Below are 14,810 nucleotides of genomic sequence, written 5' to 3'. Positions count from 1 at the left end.
GAAGTGAATACTGCACAGAGTGGCAACTAGCTTCTTTCAGTTGAGGACGTAAGGCTTTGGAGCTTCGTTTCAGGAGACCGCCAACGACCATCCCACAAGTACAAGATTACATAGTTTAAAACGGGCTGTCTCTGTTGAGGTCTGGGAGGCTAATGTGACCTCACTTCACTTTGTTTGAAGCACTTATAAACTAATTCTGCGATCTAAGGTTTAGTTTCCGCAGGCTACAGATATTCTATATTGTACATTCTCGGACCATTATATAAATGATACACTGCCATTTTTGGACAGAAATTCTAGACATAGTCTGTAAATACTTACATAGTTCACTACGATAGAGAAACTATCTAAACCTATACCATACTTAGGGTATATGAAAGTTGGGCTACATAGGCACACTGACTTCAACCAACTAACCTTGCAGAAAATCAGACGTATCGAACGAGCATGAACCAATGCAGTAAAGTACAGGCCAATGCTCAAGGGTCTCTGAGGATTAGTACCGAAGACTACTCTCTAGTGAATAGAGGCCATTTACATCTAGAAGGCTAGACCATACCTGCGGGTAGCCAGCTGGCCACAGGCCTTAAAACAGAAGACTGCCACAGAAGCCAGGGTTCGGATCAGTGGTACTAAACATTTCACTGGCCCGAGTCTGGAGCTGACAGCCCCGAATTGAGCAGGGCAAGCGAGCGGTCAAACAAAAAGGTCGCCACTTGATGGTAAAGTTTGACTAAACCGTAGGCACTGTAATGGAGGTCACTGTACAGGGAAAAGAAGGACATGTGAAGAACAGACCAAGCGACACAAGGGTACTGTGAAAGAGATTCTGCATGTGCTAAGCGCTGGAGTGAAGGGGCAGGAGACATCACCTGGGCAAACGTTTCCTCCCTATGAAAAACAATACAAATGACTGAAACGAATGAAGGCATAGGACATGCACACTAAAAAAACACGCACATGAGTAAGGAAATGACCACGGTTGGGTCAATAGGCTGCTACAAAATGCAATTCCTAGGCACATATAAAGGTGCACCAAGCTTCTTTTTTACCAACTCTGACCAAACACTCCCATATTTTGCACTACCTGCAATAAATGAAGGGCAGGTTTATTTAGTCACTCAGAAGTTACGCTCCACCACAGATCTTGCTGAGATAGCTTTGTTGTATGCATATGCACACTTATGAAAAGCACATGCTACTATTAATGAAACCTTACGGGCATTGGGCGCAGCTCCACCACATATTCTGTCACTGTGAAGGTTTGGAGCGATGCGGAGACATCTCGCAGGAGGTGGTGCAACAGAGCCAGATACATGAGAGCAACTCCTACAAATGTGATGGACTAGCAAGCCATTACTCATATGTAGTTTGCACTATTTTGAGGGAGAGGGAATAAGGACTAGGACAGCAAACTGCATTCCACAAGCTGGTCCTCCACCGTCCCAAGAGTCAGCCAGCCAACAGCAGAATTCAGTGGTCACACATTCCCACAGTCAGCCAGCCAATAGGAGGACTCTGTGGTCACACGTTCAAACGGTCAGCCAGCCAATGGAAAGGATCAGCGGCCACATATGCAATTGGGATTGCCTGCATCATGGGAAATTGCAAAGCGGCTACTGCTGCGTGATGATCGACTGTTGTGCAGGCGCTGGGCGGAAGGCCAATAACATAAGCCCTGCAGTTATAAGCCTGTAATAAGAAAATGTCAATGGCAAAAAAAGAAAAAAAAATAGACCCCTAGGGACAAGGGCACCAAACTTTATTTGGAATGCAGACTACTAACCATTTATCTAAAACTGTTACCCACTGAAATTATACAAATGTGGACACGATTTTAGTAAAGGTGTAATCCTTTTTGGCACCAAACAAATTTACAGAGCTTGGACATCCGATCTCCTCCTAGCACGTTTATTTAAACAGAAGTTTGATTTTTCTTGTCAGATGATCCGGACTATGCGTTTTGCCACTGCGCCTGGAAATTCTCAATTCAGGGACCAAGGTCCCACACTTGAGAATCGCTAGTTCTGCCAGACGACTCCACATCAGCTGGACAGCATTTTCCATTCTTAGGCTTGGATTTTTCAAAGCGCTGATATCAGATCATACAAGTGCTTAATTTGTGCTGGTGGCTGTAGGCAGAGGGCTTCAGTGTACTAAGAATCCTATTGCCCCCAAAATTCTTGTATTTTTATGCCCCTGAAAAAGAAAGGCATGAAATGCTCCCAAATATTCTATGAGAAGATAGGGTACTATTCACCGATCACAATAATTTGGGGAAAGTGTTTTTTTGGGGGAGATTTGTTCCTCTTAACAAACCGTAAGATTAAAAATATATGCATGTCAGTGAACATGTATAAAACACATTGGCATGCGCACCAGAGGCGGTGGGGCACTGACGGGTGGGGAGCTTGGACAGATGGCACTCCGGCACTCAGTTTTAGGAACAGAGACTGATTCTCATCATCAAACTTTGACCTGGCGGTGGGCTCCTAAGAAAGGCTCTGGGCTGGTGAATTTACTTATTTTCTTATCTATTTAATCGTTGATCTTTGCTGGTTTCACTTGAAACGTTTTGACATAAGCTCCCAAAGACCAAGACACTCATTTGATGAACACTCAATGTCTGGAATCATGCTATGGTGCTCAAATGAGGCTAACCTGCGGCTTAACTATTACAGGGGCAATATTATTTTAATAACTTTGTCAAAAGCCAATATTTTTCTTTTTATTTCAGGGACTAGCAGGTGGAACACACGAGTATGATCTGTGCTAAAATTAAAAACCTATAAATGCATTTTGGAAGAACCTGGTATATTTTTAGTAGAACTCAATTAAAGACAAACAGTAATCCAAACAAAAAAAATGCCTTTAATATAGCAGTTAAAGGCTAAAACATTTTAGAGTAATTTGTGACATATTATTTAAATAAACAGAGCTATCTTTTTGGTATGTAACATATTTTTCAACTCGGCCATCAAATATGGGTGACTTTGGCCAGTTTTGATTTTCAACTCAATTTCAGGCCTACTGGGGCTTGTAGTTTTACGCTTTCCTTAGTAGGTAAAGTCAACAAGTCCTAGCACTGTCAAAATATACGTATGAAAATAAATGGAGTGCATGAAGAGGAAACAGGTGAAAATAGGGGAGGAGATGTTCAACTCGAGATAATTATGATCAGGACCAGCTTGAAATATATATTCCGAAATATATTTTCCATTTGTTTGAGTTTATGTTCTTAAACTGTCACGCAAACATGTCGCAGGCCTTCTTCAATCATTAGGCACTATGACAAAAGTCAGACTTTGGAAGGGAATATTTGTATTACCTGCAAAACGGGGACTAACCAAAAAGACGTTTGGGCATGCGCACTAGTGAGCTATAAAATGGCTTATTCGTTCACTGTCGAGCACAGGACAGCCAATCAAATTCATTAGAATTCAATTTGTTGGTACCACTAGAGAACTGATATGGATGGACTCTTTCTCCTCTCCAATAACACGCTAATTCAAGGAACTAGCAGTACTGAGGACCGGAGTGTGAGTGGGCTGGGGAGGGGGTGTTCAGCAGGAAGGAGGCGAGCAAGAGGGACAGGAGGGGGCAGATATTGGTATTGGCACATTCACATCACATATTAAGGTCCCTTCCCCTCCTCCTAAACCATCATCTTTGTCTTAGACAAATAATGTTGGTAAAGCAAGCATTATTTACAGCTGTAAAGTCTATAGGGTTCTATTAAGCATTAGAGGGGCTCTTGGGGACATGGAAAACAACCAAATGCCAGACAATTTGTTAAGAAGTAATATAGTTCCCCTAATGAACTGCTGCTGCAGACATGGGTGCAGACTGCCTTACAGACGCCGCCTTTCATCCTCCCGAGGGAAATACAAATAGTGACACGGAGTTAGATAAACAGCAACATTTGTTATGTACTGTGTCACAGAAGAGCATGGCCCTGGCACCAAGCACCACATAACACACAGTATTGAATCTGGCCTAGAGGGAACTTGAGCTGTCTCGCCGGTCTCATGTAATTAAAAAAAAAAAAAACATAAGTAAAAAGTGCACACAGTTGTACATACATTGAGGGGCTTCAGGTCAACGCTCGTCATCCATTGGTCTTTTCAACTGTCATTCACATTTTGATTCTGCTCACCACTGGGTTAGCTGGAAGTATTGGATCAGCCAATTTAGTCACTTTCTCTCTCACATTCTGAGTAAATCCAGTGGTGTAAAGAAACTTGAGGGGGGTCCCCCTGCACAGTTCACGGATGGGGCCCCTCCTCAGGACTCAGGCAGGTGCTCTTAGGCCAGAGTACTGAGCTGAGGGGAGGAGGGGGGCCCTGAAGCTACATATCCGCCCGCATCGCGGGGACTGCTGTGAGCAGCGTCAGGATTGGCCGCAGGGCAGGCTGGGAGCCTGTGCCTCCAACTGGAGCAACGAGGGATAGAGAAGCGGCTGCAATGGAGGAAGTACGTTTTTTAAATTTAATTATTATTCAATGTCTCCCGCCCGCTCCACCCCGCTCCCCTTCCCTGTGCGCCACACCCACCCGCCCCTTTAAACAGGAGAGAGCCGCGAGTGCCTTTGTCATGCCGCTGAATGCATCGTTTTTCCTGGGGCACACAGCTGCCTAAAAAGTGCACATCAGTGCCTCGTTTGTTAGTTCAAATGTACTTTACCAAGGATTTTTTCTCTCAATTTAATCCTGTAGCAGTATGAGGAACCCTACAAAAGTCACTACATTCATTTGCAATCAGTTGGCCATTTTAATAAAGTCACTACGTTTCAAAAGGTGAGAATCAAGGATCTAAGCATGGAGGCATGAATACAAGGGAAGTGAGCAGTCAGGGGCAAGAATGGGAAGGATCCCTGCCACAGGCATGAAGAGCACGCAGACTGCATGCACGGTGAAAGGCTGCAGCGTGTGGCACAGGAGTAGTGCAACATGGAAGCATGAGGAGACGGTCTCAGGGCATGAATGGAGAGGAGGGACAATATGGGGCACGAGGGGTCAGGGGTACGTTCTGGAGGCATGAGCAGCACGAGAAGACAGAGGTACATTCTGGAGGCATTAACAGGGAGGAGGGACAATACAGAGGCATGAGGGGTCAGGGGCACATTCTGGAGGCATGAACAGAGTGGAGGGACAATATGGAGGCATGATAAGACAAAGGTACATTCTGGAGGCATTAACAGAGGAGGGACAATACGGAGGCACGAGGGGTCAGGGGTGCATTCTGGAGGCATTAACGGAGAGGAGGGACAATACAGAGGCACGAGGGGTCAGGGGTACATTCTGGAGGCATTAACAGAGAGGAGGGGCAATACAGAGGCACGAGGGGTCAGGGGTACATTCTGGAGGCATTAACAGAGAGGAGGGACATTATGGAGGCATGAGAAGACAAAGGTACATTCTGGAGACATTAACAGAGGAGGGACAATACGGAGGCACAAGGGGTCAGGGGTGCATTCTGGAGGCATTAACGGAGAGGAGGGACAATACAGAGGCACGAGGGGTCAGGGGTACATTCTGGAGGCATTAACAGAGAGGAGGGACAATACGGGGGCACGAGGGGTCAGGGGTACATTCGGGAGGTATTAACAGAGAGGAGGGACAATTCAGAGGCACGAGGGGTCAGGGGTGCATTCTGGAGGTATGAACAAAGTGGAGGGACAATATGGAGGCATGAGAAGACATAGGTACATTCTGGAGGCATTAACAGAGGAGGGACAATACGGAGGCACGAGGGTCAGGGGTATATTCTGGAGGCATTAACAGAGAGGTTGGACAGTATGGAGGCACGAGGGGACAGGAGTACATTCTGGAGGCAGGAACTGAGTGGAGGTGCAATAAGAAGGTACGGACAACCGAGGTACATTCTTGAGGCATTAACAGAGAGGATAGACAACACGGATGCACGAGGGGTCAGGGGTACATTCTGGAGGCATTAACAAAGAGGAGGGACTATATAGAGGCACGAGGGGTCAAGGGTATATTCTGGAGGCATGAAAAGAGTGGAGGTTCAATATGAAAGCATGAGAAGACAGTGGTATATTCTGGAGGCATTAATAGAGAGGTGGGACAATATGGAGGCACAAGGGGTCAGGGGTACATTCTGGAGGCATGAACAGAGAGGAGGGACAATATAAAGACACGCGGGGTCAGGGGTACAGTCTGGAGGCAAGAACAGAGTGGAGGTTCAATACAGAGGCATGAGAAGACAGAGGTACATTCTGGGGGCATTAACAGCGAGGAGGGACAATATAAAGGCACGCGGGGTCAGTGGTACATTCTGGAGGCATGAACAGAGAGGAGGGACAGTATGGAGGCACGAGGGGTCAGGGGTACATTCTGGAGGCATGAACAGAGAGGAGGGACAGTATGGAGGCACGAGAGAACAGGGGTACATTCTGGAGGCATGAACAGAGAGGAGGGACAGTATGGAGGCACGAGAGATCAGAGGTACATTCTGGAGGCATGAACAGAGTGGAGATGCGATATGGAGGCACGAGAAGACAGAGGTATATTTTGGAGGTTTCAACAGAGGAAGGACAATATGGGGGCTCGAGGGGTATGTTCTGGAAGCATTAACAAAGAGCAGGAGCAATAAGAAAGTTCTCTCCGTCCCATCTCAAGTTTTGCAAACTGCTGAAAACTTGCCTCTCGGTCTCTCTGAAATAGTTTTTCTCTGCTCCTGGTGATCCATAACGCTCATTACGATCTAGCAGTGCCAAGATACCTTTTTAGGTATCAGAAAGCTCTACAAATTCCCTCAAACTTTGCTTAGTGTGAAAACTCTCGAGAGTTGGGGCCATATTTATGGCAAGTCACAGAGGGCAGCAAGTCACTCTGCTGCACTACACAGCGTGGCAGGGAAAGGCCAGGAATGTGCCGGATTTAAGGCACTATGGCGCATTTCTGTCCTTTCCCCTGCACTGGCGCACAATGGGCTGCCTGGAACCAATGCAAGCACCCTTGCACCATGGTGAAAGGGTGGCTGCATTTCATGCAGAACTGTTTTTTATGAAGTAAGGGTCCCCCTTCTTGTTAAAAAATAATCCCCTGAGGCGGGGAAGACAAGGAGAAATAAACATTCTCCTTGTTACGCCTCACCTGGCACATTCCCAGGTTTACTTGTTCATGGAAATCTGCAAATGCGTCAAAATCCATGGAGTTATGTGGGAACACTCACTCAACACCCACAGAAACGTCTCCCTGGCAAAAATGGCAATTTGCGCTGCGTTACATTGCTCAAGATTTATGAAGCCAAACAGGACACAAAAGGTGGCCTTGCGTGGCTTCATAAATCTTATTTTTCATTTGCGTCCCTCTTGCACCACGCTGCGTGGTGAGTGACAAACGATAGGAGCTCATAAATATGCCCCTCAGTGTTCCGTTGCCGTGAAGCAGCCTTAATTCAGCAGAGCCAGCCCTGGAGCCCATTGATGCAGTGGGCCGGCCGTTCGCCTCTGGTCTCGAGAAACCTAACTGGGTGCTCCAGTGGTCAGTGGGTGCAGGGGATGCTCAGGATGTTTGTCAGTAAGTCTTTCCATTGAAACTATCAGAAGAATCTAAGAAGCAAGGTTCAAGTATGCCTTATTCTTCTCTCTTGGCCGTCTACCACTCGCCCACCACCATGCTGGTAGACCCTCAGTGGGTAATAATCAGCCGTGGCCCATCATTTAGGGCGGATGGGCCACACCCCCCCACCTTTTGCCCCCTCATGAAGACTGCCTGTCAGGCTGAGCAAAGGACCTTTGCTGAGCCGAGGAGGTCACACCCATAAGAGTTGTGATCTCTTCAGATCAGGCAGCCAGGAGTGAGACATGCACAATTTGCGCAAACTCCTGGCTGCCTGAGCTGAACTTTGTTGGGCTGAAGAGATCACAACTCCTATGGGCGTGACCTCCTCGACTCAGCAAAGGTGCCTTGAGGCCTTTCCCTTCGGTGCCAAGGGGAAACATCACCGATTGACTTCGACCTGGGCACTTCAGGTTTAAGCCTCCGAGCTGGGGAGGGAGGGGGTGGGTGTATGTGTGTGCATGTGTTTTAAATGAATGTTTGATGCATGTGTGTGTATGTTTGAATGTTGATGAGTGTTGTGAATGGATGTGTGTGAACGAATAAGTGTGCTTCTCGTCCGCCCCCTTCCTCCTGAAGTTACCAGCCGCCACTGGTAATAATAGGCTCCTTGGCAACCAACGCAATGCCCCTCGCCCACGGGAACACAAATTGCGGGGAGCTCTCACTGCCCATGAAGGGCTGAACGTGGCTGCCTGTGTTTTATCATTTGCTGGTCTCTAGCAGCTTTAGGACTTTTTTTTTTGGTAAACACTTAGCCATTTGGCAGCGCTGTTAAGTTTAACTGCGCTGTGAAAATGAAGTTCAACTCTATATTCCTTATCGACCTCGGAAGGATGCAAGGCTTAGTAAACCCTGCCAAGAGTCGAATCTGTGACCTGCAGGTCAAACATCACTGCAACATGCACTTTACCCACTTCGCTGTTCCCCTGACCGTAACATATGCACGCGCTCTGCTGCATCCTGTGACGTTTCCAAACTAGCCACGTGAACTGCGGAGAGGTGTGTGTGGGATGCAGGTTACTGTGACACTGTGAACATGGACCACTTAAGAACACAGGGGGCTGTAAGTCTCCTCTGGCCTTGAGTAGTTCAGCAAACACCAACCGAGGATCATGGGATCCTCAATTCTTCATTTCCCAAAGAAACCGAGGGTGTTCGATGCCTAAACACACCATAGAAGAGCGCTGGTTCCACAGAGCGTGACCTCCAGCGCTTCCCAGGTTTTCCTGAATGTTTTAACTCTGTACACCAGGTCTACTGAGCACAAACAACTGGGCTGAAAATGTGTAACAAAATGACAGAACATAGGGTCGCGCTTCGGATGGACGGAAAAACCAAGGTGCAACAAATTCTTTGTTTCACAAAATTGCAATAAATTAAAGGATCTTGCCAACTCTCCTCTCGGATGACTACAGCAAACAAGGCACCACATTTTTACAACAAAACTTAATTCAACACGCACAAGAGAAGGACAAAAAGTGCAATTATAAGGAAAGAGCCTTAGACCGAGGAGAAAAAGCTGTCTGGGCTATTTAGACTTGTAGGAAAAGTACAGCTATCAACATATTTTTTAAGATCCATACAGCAACTTTACAGTACGAAGAAGCCCATTTGAGGTCTAAATGAAGGAAAGCCCAGAAGAAAGATGTGTGCACATCTTTCCCAAACCGATCTAAGCTGCTGCCCTGTCCCGGCCAGCACTGGCCTTCAGCTCCCAGTCTTCCTGGGTCTATCGTGGCCTCTGTTTCCAACTCCAGACTTCATTCCATTCTCCATGCCGGCCTCTAGAGCACATCCTGCTTTGTTTACTGGCCCTTCTTGAGGTTCTCTTTCATTTTCCCAGTCTGTGGCTCAGCATTTCCACTTTCTCATCACCTGCCCTCCGCTTCCCAACTCTTGCTAGCTCCCTTCACCCATGCTGCAAGGTTCTCCTTTCTCCCTCCATCCCGCCCTGCCCGCTCCCGCCCCACGCGCAGCCTCAGACAAATCTTGAATATTGTTCCTTTCACGCCTTACTGTGCCACCCACTCTGGCTTTCTTTATCGTTTGAGCTGTGGAATCTCAGAGCTGCTCTCAGGCTGGTCTGGAGACCTGCACCCCAATGTGACTCCTCAACACCATCAAACATTCATCCCGACCCTGTCAAGGGGCTGCCCCAGGACCCACTAATTCTCATAGAGCTCTCAAAGTATGAAACTGTGCCCACTTAAAGCGCATACGCCCTCGTACTGTTACACATTCAGTTCAAAAGGCTAAACATTAAATTAGATTAACGGAAATTTTGAATGGTATAGAGAGAAATGTATAGCTCAAACAGTAATGCACTTCAAGTCAAAGGTAGGAAATACTTTACATTTCTCAGAAAATAAATGCTGTACTTGAAGTTGTAAGGCACTGTAACCCCCAATACCTATCCTATGCTGTCCTGTGCCCTGGATTGTACCCCACAACACGTTGTTATACTAAACGTAACATTATCATTTAGCCATAATATATAACCCTGAATCTCCCTCTAGCTTTACCCTCTCCTAACTGAAACAAGCCCGTTCACTGCCAGGGTGGCTGCACACTCCAGTGTCACACATTCAACTAGTGTTTGCACAGATGTTACACAAACACTGGGGGCACTTTCGTTCACATTTGTGACTGATCCCAATGAGGTATGTGCACCAGTCCCATCATAAGGGCATATTGGATACACCTTTATAGGATGCAGGTACACATAAGGCAGTGGTTAGATTAAATATCCTTCTACTTTTTCCATTTTTTGGTGGGAACCAACTGCTTTTCCCCTAAACTTTTCACTTTTGAAAGTATTGATTTTTTAAACCTAATGTTTTTACTTATTTTTTCTGTTTGATTCATGCCTTTAGCTTTGTGCAATATTTCCAGAACATCCACTTAAGTCACATTTCCATACAATTATTATAAATGCAAACTGTTTACAATGTCCACGCTTGTGATGAAAATCTGATCTGGAGCCAGCCCCCTGCAGCCTACGCTGGGCACCGGACCAACAAAACAGTGCAATGCCTGCCTTTTCTCTCCTACGATCTCTGTAAAATTGATCGTCCCCTGGACGGGCACACACACATTCCTCACTTATTGAGTTAATGAAAGCGTATTCCATTCCGCGTCACATGTTCATCACTTGTAGGAAACCACAGAACAAAAGTGAAGAAGCATTGGGGATGTGCATTACCTGAGTATCCGCCGGTTGACTTGATGTACATTTGACTGTACTGCTCTTCTACCATGGTGTCGTACGCCTCGTCGTCCTCCTCGTCCTCTTCGTTGTGGTAGGACGTAGGACTATCAGTAGTGGGAATGCTGCTTGCTCCTGGGCTGGTGCGCTCCCCCTGGGAATACTGCACCTGTTGTATGTTTGGAATTAGAGTCGCTAAACCTGGCATTCCATAGTAGGAGAACCGCGACAGCTTGAGAGGGGCTGCGGCAGCAATGTTCCCCCCTGCAGTGTCCCTTGTGGAAGGTTCAAGAGGCCGCTTTGTTGGAAGGCCAGGTGGCTGCAACTCAAGATTCTCATGTTTTATCCTGGTCAGAAGCGGGATGGGCAGGGTGGGGGAGGTGGCGTAGGGCACAGAAGCGGGCTGCAACTGGTTGCATGGGCTTTGCGGCTCTGAACTTCCATCTTCGATCATTGTGGTCTGGGAGTCGCAATGTGGTGAGCTTACTTTGAACATCAAGTCTGTGCCTCGTTCCACAATGTGCTGGATCTGCAGGAAGCCAGCGGTGTACATCACCACCAGCTGCTCGCTGGCAGCCATGGTGAGCTTTCCAGTGTAACAAAATGAGAGGATCTGCTGGAAGCATGCTGGTGGCACCGTCGCGGGCAGCTCAAACGCACTCTTGCTGTTGCCACTAAACAAATCCCGGAAGTACAAGCTACTGGCCGCGAGGACAGCCCGGTGAGCCTTGAATGCTTGCCCTTTGACCACAATGGAGACGTCACAATAAAGCCCCAGGATCCGCTGCTCATTCAGACAGCCCAAAACCGTATTCCCAAAGTTGGGAATCTCTATGTGCAACATCTGGGACATGACTGGAGCTCCTCTAGGCTTTCAGTGTAGCTGAATTCGGAGAAGGAGACATCTGGAAAAAGGAGACAGAAAACAGCAAAATGTAAGATAAATATCATAAATGAGCAGAAAATAAGATGAGCTGAATCAAAAAGCATACAACACACTACCGCATGGCACTGGTGGCTCAAGGACTACATTGTTGACTTAAAAAGCAAGAAATCATAGTCCGAATCCCATTATTTGTCGAGATGGAGTTATCTTGGGCAAACCGTGTTCTCACTGTGTGCCAATTCACATAACTGTCTGATTTGGAAGCCACTACTGCCAGGCTGATGCCATGAATAATCAAGTTGAAGTACAGGCGTTTACATTTACAAAGAGTCGCCAGATTACGAAAAAGGTAGTGCCACAATTATAGGATTTAATGTTGTTCAACTTGAAATGGTGAAGAGGTGCTTCCAACCACCCACATGTGAACTTCCCTATATTTCAAAGTTATTTTCAATATATACATCACCTAATGTTAGTTTTAAATTACGGCCACCAGGAGTTAAGGGAGGGGGTCTCTAATATATTTATACACACACGAAAGGCAATATGTATATGTATATATATATATATACATACATGCACATATGTGTATATATATATATATATATATATATCTGTGTGTGTGTATATATATATATATTTGTTTTACTAAAAACCTCCATCTCTACGGATCTGCTTTAAACACCCCCCTGACTGCATTGGTTCCGTCATGCTGGGGTCAGCTCGGGTAATGCTTCGCCTCTGGCGTCCTCAGACTGAACGTGCAGACTAATGCTCGCCATGTATGCATTAGAACATTCCACTCCCGAGAATGGGGGGGATACCAAGCAGGTGGGTGAGACCTCCGATTCTCCAGACGAGAACCAGCGGGCACCACACCAGAGGCTGGCAGGTGGAAGGAGAGGGGAGATGCCACATGGCACTCTGGAGGGGGCACTAGGCTTTGAAAGTTCCACCACGGCGCCGAGGATGCGCTAGGTGTCTGCGTCTTATACCCCAGGAGCCATGCTGCAGTGCAAGCGCACACACACCCCGTCTGGCACACGTTAGCACAGACCGATGCTGCTTGTAATAACAAAGCACACAGTCTCGAGCGCAGAACACAGCGTAGCTGTGCAGACAAGGGCGGCTAAGACCCCTGGACCCCCGTCTCGACGAGAAAGGCTGAGTTGACAAAGTGCAAAGCTAGCTCGCCAAGTCAGACAGCGCCCCCCTCCTCCTCCCCCTCGGTGTCTGGGTTGATGTCAGGCAATGCTGCCGCTGCTGCTGAGAACAGTCGTGCCCATCTCAGGTGAACATCGATCTGGTCTGTCCTCGGGGGCTTTCAGTGCATCAAACCACTGAACATGTCGGGGGTCAGCAGCCAAGATCAGGCGCTGCTGGTCCAAGCAGGCTATCTGGAGAAAACTGAGAAATGCCCTGTCCCTCCAGCACCAAGCATCCCACAAAACACCACTGTCTTAAGAGAAAAGCTACAGGAAACTCAAATAAAACATGTTTAGAGGCAGCAAGGGTGCCCGTACCTAGTAATAATACGTACACGCAGCAATGATACCCGTGCCTTTAAATCAAACATGTTTACAAGTAGGACCAGGCAGCAAGGATAGCCATGCCTTCGCATCAAACATGTTTACAAGTAATAACAGGCAGCAAATCAAACTTGTTACAGGCAGCAAGGATATCCGTGCCTTTTAATGAAACATTACAAGTAGTAACAGGCTGCAATGGTACCCAGGTCTTTAAATCAAAAATGTTGCAGGCAGCAGGGGTACCAATGTCTGTCAATAAACAGGTTTAGAGGCATCAATGCTCTGGTGCCTCTACAGGAAGTTTCTAATGCTATAGAATTCTATTTAGAAGGGTTTGAAGTATGTGTGCAGGGGGCATGGAAGCCCCTCAGTGGCGGATTTCCTGAAATGACTAAATTCCAGAAAGTAGAAAAGCAATGACCCGTCCTGCCTGTGACAGGGACAGTGGCCGCTGAAGTCGGGATGTGCGGAATAGTCCATTTAACTGCGTCTGTAACCTAGTGAGACCTCTCTGATTTTTGTAAAACAGCCTGCTGAACGTGTAGCGCCCGTTGTATATCCGGCAGCCGGATCAGCAACGCCGGCTGTCCGCTATGCATCCAGCTGTCTGGCCAACGGGTTCACCTCTGCAGAGTTTCAGACAAGAGGGTCCCCTACAGAACTTCGAAGACCCCTCCCCACATACCTTACAGAGCAGGTTGAGAACGGGCTGCTTCCGCGCCGGACTCCAGTTTAGCATCCGGGCTGAAATGCAGAGGACCACAAAAAAACAGAACAGTTGCAAAAAAAAAAAAAATCCCCGTGCTTGTGTGCGCTGGAGCCGCCGAAGCTTTCCTTCAAGTCAGAGCCCCGGTGCAGCGCCGCGCATCTCAATGAAGAGGCCGGGCCCGGATTAACATTCAGCCCGCTCGGCGCGATGAATAGAGCCCTTTCATGAGGGAGCCCGAGCAAATGCCAGTTTTCAAAAGCCAGGCTTGGAGAGGGAGGGGGAGCGCGCGGTGCCCGGGTGCCAGAGGAATGCCGCGAGCGCCGGTCCGGGACGGGCTCTGATGAGTCACCGCAGTGCGCGGGAGATGGCAGCGCGCGGGGTGCGCGCGCGGAGGCGCTCCGCGGGTCCGCGGTGCCACGGCAACTGCGGCCGCCGCGCGCGGATCTGTGGCGCAGCTTTACGCGGGAATTACGCCCCGAGTGTCGAGGCATCTGAACTATTGCAAACACTCGGGGAGCTGCTGACTGTGGTTCATGCCCACCCCAAGTCTCCTCCTCCCCCCGCGGCCCCGGTGATCATTACAGGGTACTTAAATATTAAACGCCACAGTTCAGGAGTGCAGACCAATGCTCGATGGCTGCAGCAGCCGCCCCGGGAGCGGAGCGGAGAACATTTAGGTGCAGAACGGAGCCTACGAATGTACCCGAGGCGCGCGTGGGCGCTCAGGAGTGTTTTCTACCCTGCGTTACCAAGTTTGCTTCTGGAAACGCTTCAACATCATCCGTTCACATCTTCTTAAAGATGCAGGAAGTAGGAGCAGGCAGCAAGGATAGCCATGCCTTTACACCAAACATGTTTATAAGCAATAACAGGCAGCAAATCAAACTTGTTA

General features: G+C 47.8%; 1 protein-coding gene across 3 annotated transcripts in view; it reads right to left on the bottom strand.

Moving 5' to 3' along the window:
* NACC2 (NACC family member 2) overlaps nucleotides 1-14,810 on the bottom strand; it is a 264,936-nt gene that overhangs the window by 60,691 nt on the left and 189,435 nt on the right. For 2 of the 3 annotated variants that reach the window (XM_069241635.1, XM_069241637.1), the window contains exon 2: nucleotides 10,792-11,699. In XM_069241635.1, the coding sequence (XP_069097736.1) occupies nucleotides 10,792-11,647 (856 nt within the window). In that variant the 5' untranslated portion in view covers nucleotides 11,648-11,699. Of the gene's footprint in view, nucleotides 1-10,791; nucleotides 11,700-13,894; nucleotides 14,002-14,810 lie in introns of those variants that run through there. The other variant, XM_069241636.1, reaches the window with a different exon arrangement.

The sequence above is a fragment of the Pleurodeles waltl genome, chromosome 6 (genome assembly GCF_031143425.1).
Source record: "Pleurodeles waltl isolate 20211129_DDA chromosome 6, aPleWal1.hap1.20221129, whole genome shotgun sequence".
NCBI classification, from domain to species: Eukaryota; Metazoa; Chordata; class Amphibia; order Caudata; family Salamandridae; genus Pleurodeles; species Pleurodeles waltl.
The sequence above is the reverse complement of the archived record's forward strand: the minus strand, read 5'-3'. Positions and strand labels throughout refer to the sequence as shown.